General features: G+C 32.7%; 1 protein-coding gene across 1 annotated transcript in view; it reads right to left on the minus strand.

Moving 5' to 3' along the window:
* Nucleotides 1-9558, minus strand: part of LOC105511570 (inactive dipeptidyl peptidase 10) — a 186989-nt gene extending 177431 nt beyond the window's left edge. Inside the window, exon 1 of the mRNA XM_011941728.1 lies at nt 9478-9558. Within this exon, the coding sequence (XP_011797118.1) occupies nt 9478-9558 (81 nt within the window). The remainder of the gene's footprint in view (nt 1-9477) is intronic.
* Between the last annotated feature and the right edge of the window lie 1013 nt (nt 9559-10571).

Genomic DNA, 10571 nt, shown 5'->3' on the forward strand with positions numbered 1-10571 from the left:
AGAAATTGATCTATAAATGTGGCATAAAAAGGATATTTGTATATTTAAGTTACACTTTGTTGTTTCCAAATATAAAGACCTTCATGATTAGAACAAAGCAAAACAGAATAGACAAAATATACACATCCATGCAATGCAATTAAGAAAATAAAAATTAGGAAAAAAAATAACCAGACAGAGAAAATGAAAGGAAAGAATGAGACAAGAATTATAGTGGGGTCTAAGATAAGATGATAATTTTAATGGGCTATTGGATTTTAAGTAGATTAAAGAGTTGTTTTATAAGGAATTTGTATTATATGAAATAAGCAATCTGAATTTCTACGTTTCAACTGCTCTATTTTCAGGGGAGAAATCTCCATCCCCTAGAGATATTTACATAATTAAGTTTTGGACCCCAAAACAACTTTGTAACTTATTTAGCCTAAACTCCTTATTTTATGTCCAAATATTTGATTTATTACTGCATTTTACAATGCCTGTAGGAATGGTCATAGTAATGTGAAAAATGAAGCAAGCCTCTCTAAGAAAGTTCACCTTAATTATGCTAAACATTGAGCAGGTGAAAGAGGAGGGGGGAGAAAGGAGCAACAATTACCATAGTTGGAGTTTATGTCAAGAGATCTGTGATGTGGCTGTAAATGTAATAAACAGACATCTCATTCTGTAAAGCAAGGGATTTTAGCTAAACAATCCTAAGTAGTCGCCAGTTACAAATGGAAAATAACACATGAAAAATGCTGAACGTGTTGGCTGTGACACAGTAGCCCTTCAACAAATTTAAACTATCATAAAATCCTAGTACAAACTATTTTTTAAATTTACCCCTATGCCATGGATTTATTTTCTTAGATGACATAATGATTAATCCATCTGTGGCTTGTTTGTGAGTACAAAGTGGTAAAACTAGAAGTGATGGCATGCAAAGAAAGATAAATTTTAAAAATGACTCATTGCTTTCAGCACTTAGGATATGGTTAATTAATAAAAAGTCAAAACAGAAGGAAACTTGCCTGGGGCTTATAGAACTGAAAAATGAAAACATCATTTTTTCCTTGCAATAGTTACTGACTAAACTTATGCTAAGCAAAGATTAAAAAGTCTTTGGAAATTTCTCAGTATATTAGACATATAAAAAACTACCTTATTATTATAAGCAGTAAGGCCATCATTTTACGCCTATGTACATCCTATAAAAGCACTGACTCAATATCAAATTCATAGTCATTTGGAAAAGAGTAGCTAAATTAAATCACTGATTTGTGGCTAAATCAAGACAAAAAATACATTTTATTTCTTTTCATATTTGAATAGAGCCTTAGAGATTCTGTTGAATTGTAGCTTTTTACAGATAAATCTTAAGGTGAACTCTCTTTGCATCTTGATACCAACTGGAAATAGTTTCAATTCTAAACGATGTTTTCTTTTGTCACTTTTAGCATAAATAAAAGAAAATGCACTTTGTGGGAGGTGAGATGAGAGGTTGGTAGGAAAATAAGGTTCTGCTAAAGGCTCACTATGTGTCTTAATTCATTTGTGCTGCTATACCACAATATCTGAGACTAGGTAGTTAATAAAGAACAGAAATGTATTGGCTTATGGTTATGGAGGCTGGGAAGTATGACAGCATGGTGCCAGCATCTGATGCAGGCCTTCTTACTAAGTCATCTCCTGACATTAGGTGGAAGGGCAAAAGAGGAAAAGACTGAGAGAAGGAAGGAGGTTGAATTTATCATTTTATCAGGAATCCGCTCTCATACTAACTAACCCACTTCATAACAATGGCATTAATCCTTCCATTCATGAGGGCTCTGCCTCTGAAAGTTCCCACTTCTCAACACTGGTGCTTTGGGAATTCAGTTTCCAACACATAAACTTTGGGGGACACATTCAAACCAGAGAACTATACAACTTGAAAAAATTTACCTTATGTAGTCCTTGAATTGATATAGTTTATTATAAAATGGGATGCTGGACAAGCTTTCTTTCAGAATTAATATTCCCAGGACTCTTCATTTAGTCTCACATAGGGAGATCAGTAGTGATTTTGTTGTTGTTCAGAGCTTTAGACTATCACATATTTTAAAGAAAGGAATATTAAAATTAAAAAGTATTTTTATTTGTTTAAGTTAATAGAAAGCTGCCTTCTTCAGCTATCTTTAAGATTCAGTTCTCATAGATCTAATAATTTTTGTACCCGAATTGAATGAAAAGGTCATAGTTTCACAAACACCACATTTATTTGATTCAATCAGCATCAATTATTCCCTGGTGATTGGTAACAACCAGTGCTTACCATTAGCAATAATTTATGAATGATGTTAACACTTTGATGAGTAAAATATAGCAAGCAAGAACTAATGTTTGCTGCCAAACTAAAATAAATATAAAAAGAGAGAGAGATTTTAAGACATCTAATTCATTCTCAAAAAAAAAAAAAAAAAAAGGTTATCAAGTTGACTTAAACAAATAAGGGAGATCGGGGCAAAGAAAGAACAAGAAAGTGGGTCAAACCTGAAAACATTATTCAAGATAAATAAAAAGATACTGCTGGGGTACAAAGAAGTCTCTATTATGTGCATATCAATTAGTAATCAATTATGCTCATTTTATACAACTATAGTTTCCTTTTTCAAATTGCTTGTTGCATTTACTAGACTTTAGGAATAGAGATAAATGACTGATATTTGGATATGTACTTCCAAATAGAGCGTAGCAATCCAGGACAGGTGAATTCTTTCCAAAAATAATAGTTTATACAAGATATCTTGAAATAACAATTAATACATTATTGTCACATTAAATATCACTAGTTTTACTGTCTTGGAATACTACAACAATTTAAATATGACATATAACACCTTAAATATTGAAAAAAGGGCAACATGTACCTATGCTCCATGGAAGGTTCTTCCACAGAACTGTGGAAGAAAGTTCTCTTCAGACACAGAGGTAAATAATTATTTTTAAAAAGTTGTTTCTTATGTTTAAAGGCTTCAACAGAAATTTTTAATGCTTTTTATTTTTAGTAGCCTTTAACATGGGAAGAACATAAGCAGATAGCATGTAATACAAATTAAAACATATCGATCTATCATTTTTATTTTTAAAATTGTGTGATGATGCATCTTCCATGCATTTAGGTTGCTCAAAAACATTAAAATAAAAACTTCTACAAGTAATAATCAATAGACACTCCCATTATTAATTTAAATTATGAAGAAGCCCGTTTGGAATGGTGGTTGAGCATCAGAAGAAGAACGTAACAGGATAAAGCCGGGTAAGTGGACTAGCTGGGAGAAAAAAACAAGAGTAATGAAGATTTTAAAAGGAAGAAATCAATAAAGCAAAGATACAGAATAAATAATGTCTTCAGAGAAGGAATAGAGAAAATAACCATATGTTCTGTTTCATAAATTAAAAGAAATGTATTTTTGTTGATTGCAGAGTCACATACTAAAATACATATTGAACTTGATGTTTGACAGCGTAAGTTTCAAATGACTGATTTTAAAGTCTTGGGAAGTTTGTTTCACCACTGTTATCACCAGCTGTTAATTAGGTTCTCACGTAATTTTCTGAGAAAATTTATGGCTGCTATTCTTCTCACTTTCTTTACTTTTAGCTTTGTACAAACATTCAAATTTTTTAAAATAAGCAAATAAAAGAGGTTTACCTTAAATTTATTCCTTATACATAATTATGATTTAATGCCAATGGAAGCAAGAACTTTGCATTTCTTAGGACCGGAAAACATATAATCTAAGATAAATCATGATAGACATGATTCTAATAGAAAAATGGTCATGATAAATTGTATGAAAGAAGTGCTTTTCAAATTTTATATAGAATGATTATTTCTATAAGATAAATAAGCAAGCCTTCCAACATCGTGGTTGTATATATATATCTTATGTATGTTCTTCAGGTATACATGCCAAATATAATGGTGACTTTCTCCTGCTGGTGAAAGAGCATGGTGCCAGCATCTGATGCAGGCCTTCTTACTAAGTCATCTCCTGACGTTAGGTGGAAGGGCAAGAGAGGACAAGAGTGAGAAAGGGAAGGAGGTTGAATTTATCGTTTTATCAGGAATCCGCTCTCATGCTAACTAACCCACCCTCATAATAATGGCGTTAATCCTTCCATTCATGAGGGCTCTGCCTCTGAAAGTTCCCACTTCTCAACACTGGTGCTTTGGGGATTCAGTTTCCAACACATAAACTTTGGGGGACACATTCAAACCAGAGAACTATACAACCTGAAAAAATTTACTCTATGTAGTCCTTGAATTGATATAGTTTATTATGAAAGGGGATGCTGGACAAGCTTTCTTTCAGAATTAATATTCCCAGGACCCTTCATTTAGTCTCACATAGGGAGATCAGTAGTGGTTTTGTTGTTGTTCAGAGCTTTAACTGGTTTTGAAAGTTATTTCAGTTAATTTGAAACTTCTTCATAGCATTCTACATTATCTGAATTTTTAATATGAACATCTCTAATCATAGACAAGAGCCTTTTGCAATATTGAAACAAAAATTTATTCATGAGTAAATCCCTAGACAGAACTTATAATTACAATTTTCCTTTCTCGTACCCACAGATTGATCTTTCTCCTTTTTTATATAAAGTTTAAAAAGCGGGGGAAGAGAGGTTTTTACAAATCTTCGGAACTACATGTAAAACATTAGTGATATTCTGAAACGTCCAGCTTTTTATCCCTCGGAATTAAAAAAAAATTAGTAAGCACCAATCTGAGCCTAAGAAACAGTAACTCAAAATATGAACAATATTTTACCATCCATCTCTGTCTTACTGACTTTTCCATTGTATTGTTTAGTTTTATTGATATAAAATGGGTACACAAAAACTGCACATATTAAATGTATACAATTTGATTAGTTTAAAAGTACGCATATACCCATTATATCATCACCAAAGTCAAGGTAATAAATACGTCTATCACTGCCAAAAATTTCCGTGTGTGTGTGTGTGTGTGTGTGTGTGTGTGTGTTTGGTAAGAACACAAAATGCAATGTATCCTCCTCTCATATCTTAAAGTGCACAATACTGTCTTGTTAATATAGATTATTACTATGTTACACATCAGATATTTATAACTTATTTATTATGCATAACAGAAACTTTATACCCATTGAAAAACAATTTTCCATTTTCTCCTCATGCAGTCCCTGGCAACCATCATTCATTCTATTCTTAGCTACTATGAATTTGACTGTTTCCCATGGTATTTAACACCCTATTGCCAAACTCCTTCTCATTCAGTCTTCCTCCTCGGGCTTCCCCTAAGAAATGATTTGTATTATTCAAGAGCTAATTCTTTATTCAATATTATATGATAATTCTTCAAAAATTAAAATCAATTCAGTGGAAATGTGTTGAGCGATTAGGTGATTAATATCTTAATTTTTATATTCATATTTATTAATTTTCCATCATTATTGGTTTAAAGAAGTAATAAAAATCATAAATTTAAAGGAAACTTATGAAAGGAGGAAAAGGACAAGGATGTGTATAATTTGATAACACACCCCCATATATCCATACCAATCAATTAATAGAGCTAATATCTAGTAGGAAAGAGAAGGTGGAGTTGATTAGATGTAAATAAATACAATTGTGAGCAAAGCATAATTTGTACATTTTACAGATTCTAAATTTATATAAAATGATTTCATTTTTACACCATTTGATACAAAAAGTTTTCTAAAGAACTTGTTATACTCTAAAAAAAAATTTTATTCTAACACATGTGCACTATGTATTCATGAGTGTTTTTAGACATACAGCATCCAAGGAATACACATTATTAGAATATTATGATTTTTTTTCCCAAACTTTGTGTCCTAGACTCTTAATTGAAACTTTCAGCTGTGCTTACTTGGCCAAATATCTATAATAAAATAAAGCCTAGAAAGTTATGTATATGGGACATTATAAAAATTACCTAAAAGCAATATATACTTTGGTATAAAGTAATCTTAAATTCCACATTTCAACCCACCTTTATCTCCAGTTGAATGCATATATAACAGTCAAAGGGTGAAGTTGCAAAGAAACATTAATTTTTTTACAAGTATCCATTTAGAGGGATGAATTTTAAAAACATCCAAAAGGAGACAAGAGAAAATAGAAAATAAATGTAGAATTTTGGAAATTAGAAAAATCAGGCTGAATTTTATGAAGAAATCCAACCCAAAGGTCAAAGTTGTGGGAACTGATATGGAGAGGCAGCTTTCTCAGTCCCTGATAGTTACTCTAATGAGCCTATCAGCTATTTCATCTGGTACATGCTAAAATTTATTGCACTTTCTTTGCCCTCTGCTGTCTTAATGGTGACAGAGAGGTGACACATTGAGACTGAGAGATATTGATTGGTTTATAAACAATAAAGACCACTGTTGGGTCTCGTCATGAGCAATCATATAAGAAATTCATTTAAAAAACAGATTTAGGAAGAAGCATGATGTGTTCCCTTATGACAAGATTTCTTAACACATATTATTTAGTTTCCATGCGTTTTGTGACTGATGCAAGAGCCACCCCAAACCCTAAGTAATAATTTATAGACTGTTCTGTTTGCTTTGGCAATCACACTGCCAATTCGGCATGCTTCTTGATCTTTCTGATTTTGTATATTCTGCACTTATCTTTTCAAAGACATTCTCTGAATAATAATTAGGAAAAATCATTAAATTTTGTGTTTAGTTTTCTTCAATACCTATATCTATCGACATTCCAGTATTTTAATAATGGAATTATTAATAGGAAATGTTCCTAATGAGAATTTTAATAAAGTTTAATTCCTCCAAATTTTTAAAATGGCAAAGGCGGTTCGCTTTGCTTTCTTGTTTGTACTATTGAGTGTGTTGCCTTCACTTGTGTATACTTAGAATTTATTTTTTATACGTGTTTCTGTTAAATAAAAGATTATAAACTGCTTATGATGAACTGCAGGGGATGGGGGAAGCAGGTTAGATGGAACTCATTCCTAGATTCAGGAAAAACAAAATCAAATTGAGTAGACTGATGTGTAAATATTTCTGACATATTTAATACAATATAAAAAGAACATTGTAGGGCTTTATGAATTTAAATAATTTTATTCTTAATAAAAGAGTTCTTAGGAAAGTAAATTTGGTATTTGAACTGAGTAAAATAGTCTTATTAACTGGGTGACCGTGGATAAGCCACTTAGTCTCTTTAAGTTATAACATTCACAACAATAAAACATGTATAACAAAAAGTAGGTTTGCTGTAAGAATTAAATAAAATATGCAGTTAAGATATCCTCTACAAGGGTTGGCCAAAATAACTAATAAAAGAGAGCTATAATCCCCAACACTCTACTCTTCTTTCCCAAGACATTATCATTCCTTTTATCGTCACATCAACATCAACTTGCCTTCTAGGGAATAGGACCCACTGGATGGAAAAAGGGGAATGGAATCATCTAGAAAAGACAATAAATATAAGTAAAGAACATACACATTGTGTTTCTGGAAAATTATGAGAAGTTAATTGTGGACAGAATTTAGTGTATATTGGGAAAACTGTGGCCAGAAATGAGGCTGCAAATGAAGACTAAGAAAAACTTTTAGGAGCATGTAATAAAATACAAAGGAATTAGGATTTCATTTAGACAGCGGAGATTCTCTAAGACCTTTTTAATGTAGATGGCAGATTTGTTGTTTTTAAAAAATGAACTATTGGTACTACTGAGGATGGAATGAAACTGGGTAAAATATAAAATGCTAGAGTTAGATATGTCTTCTGTGCAGTCATCATTTATCACTCTAAGAATAATTTTTTTCTTTTTTAACTTATATTAGACAAATTTTAATTTACGTTTTGTCTATTTGTCTGATTTTACATTCTTTGCCCTCATATCCCCTGCTTTACTTTTCCTAAATTGTCATCTCATTTTACTGCCTTTCACGCTTTGTCTTTTCAATTACTTGTCACAATATTTTAAATTTTGTATATCCACCTCTAATTAACTGATGATCTCAATTATTCATCGAATGAATGTTTTCTGTGTGTGAAGTATAAACCAGACTCCATCATCATTTGTACTTTCCCCTGTGTCTCTTGTAAAATATAATTAGAACATTTATTTTGAGAATTCATTTGTAAACAGTTTTGCCAATGTTTTCCTTCTTTGAAATTGCCATAGTGAATTGTGATGGTTAGTTTTACGTGTCAACTTGACTGGGCCACAGAGTGTCCAGTTCCGTGGTTAAGTATTATGTCTGAGTGCATGTTTCAGGGTGTATCTGAATGAGACTAGCATTTGAATCAACACAATGAATAATGCAGACAGCCCTCCCCACTGTGAGTGGGCCTTATCCAATCCATGGAGGCTTGAATCAAACAAAATGCAGAATAAAACAGGATTCGCTCTCTTTGCCCAACTATTCTCAAAATGGTACATCAGTCTTCTGCTGCTGTCATACTTGAACTCAGTCTACAACCTTAAATCATTGTCTTTCCTGGTTCTCAGGACTTTAGACTCACACTGGAACTGTACCATTGGCTCTCCTGAGTCTCCAGCTTGCCAACTTCAGATCCTGAAACTTCTCTGCCTCTGTAACTTCCTATGCTAATTACTATATCTATCTATCTACATTATATACATAATATATAAAGGATTTAGAGAATACATATTTTAAAGGAATATATATATATTATATATATATATCCTATTGGTTTTGTTTCTGTGGAGAATCCAGCCTAACACATGAAGAAAAAAGCAGTATCTTTTTCCAGTTAGTGACTGACTACTATATACAAGACACTATGCTATACACGTCATTTACCAAATAATTCATAATTTCCTAGTTCTCACTTCTCTCACCTGGAAAATGAGTGAAATCATTGTACTTAAACCATAAACTTATCAGTATAATTAAATGAATTGATTTCTATAAAGTACTTGAAAGAGCATCTGGCATATACCATGTATCTAATTATTCTAGCTATTTTTAATTTTTTGTTATTCATCTCTATATTACATCTGAGAAAAACAGTCTTGAAGATAAAGTTTAATTTGTCCAACATCACAGATAAGGTCGATTATGGAGTCTGCATTTGAATTCTTATATATCTGTATCATAGGGCATCCTCTTAACCTACAGATGTCATTGAACTGATGTGTTTCAGAGAAACTTTGAAAAATGAACCATTAGATTTTATAGTTAACAGAACACTGACATTCAGTTCAGTTTGAGTGTGATAACTTGAAGAATTAAGCATGTCACTGTTGGTAAAAAGAATAAAAATTTGCAAAACTTACAAAGGCTGTCTAACCATGGAAACTATCTGCTTATTCTCTTTACAATAACTTTTCAGTATAAATGGAAGCTACAGAATATGTGTAAAAAAGCACCATCTTTTTCTTTTCCAGTCTCCACAAGATATGATCAAAGCTGACAGGGCAGACATTCCTGTCTGTACCCTGACTGACAGTATTGTATTACTCCATGGATCATCCTCCTCCTGCTCATTCTTTTTATCTTGGTATATGTGGGAAACCATTCGGCGTCTAAGCCATTTCTAACGATTAGTCATCTCCTCTCTTTCTTTCCAATTCTTTTACTTGAAAATGAAAATTGCTTTCCTTCTTCTAATTGCTTAATATAAATTAATTAACTTTCTACTTGGGCAAAACATTTTAGAAGATAATTCAGGGCCGGGAAAGGAGGATAGCACAAGGAAAAAATGCTCAAGTTATTTTCTTAGAAAGCTTATAACGTGACACCTACTTTTCATTTTCAGGTTCATTAATTTTCCTCCAATTTACCAACTAGAAGGACTAATTTGGAAGTCTATTCATATTATACAAACAGGGTTCAACAAATCTATTTTATTTTGTTTGTCTGTTCTCTCGTGTTTAATTAATTTGCAGTTTTCATTCATTCCTTCTTTCAAAAAAATAATCTTGGACTAGTTACTACTAGGTGATTGGAGACACAGAAACAGCAAGACTCAGACCGTTCTCTGAAGTTTCTGATCAACCATAATGGAGAAAAAGATAAGCATGCTTTGTTCCACCATGTAAATTTGCTAGAGGATGACACAGCATAAGGTATGGTGGCATGGGGCTCTCTGTCACAGGATTTAGGGAAGGCTTGAAGAGGAGAGATCACTTGAGGTGAGTCTTGAGAAATGTGGAGAAATTCTCTCACTCTCTTTCTTCCTTTCTTTCTCTTCCCTTCGCTGGACATTTCTTTCCTCTCATTTTTTCTCTGTGCCTCCTCTTTTCATCCCTCCCCACTCCTTTTCTGCTCCTCCTCCTCCTCTTTCTCCTTCAATGCTACTGGAAGAGAAAGACCATGGGCACAAATGCATGGGCACCTCGGGGAGCAGGGAGTGTGTGGAATATGCCTACACTAGGAAATACTGATGGAGGCTGGATGAGTCTGGGAGACCAAGGAGAGACCACATGTGAAAGGACCTGTGTTGTCATCCTCAGAAGAGAAATAATTTGTAAACAATAACACTCTTTCTTAGCAGGTGGATTATATGATAAAATATATGACAATTACTCT

The sequence above is a fragment of the Colobus angolensis genome, unplaced genomic scaffold, assembly GCF_000951035.1.
Source record: "Colobus angolensis palliatus isolate OR3802 unplaced genomic scaffold, Cang.pa_1.0 Scaffold20, whole genome shotgun sequence".
Classification (NCBI taxonomy): domain Eukaryota; kingdom Metazoa; phylum Chordata; class Mammalia; order Primates; family Cercopithecidae; genus Colobus; species Colobus angolensis.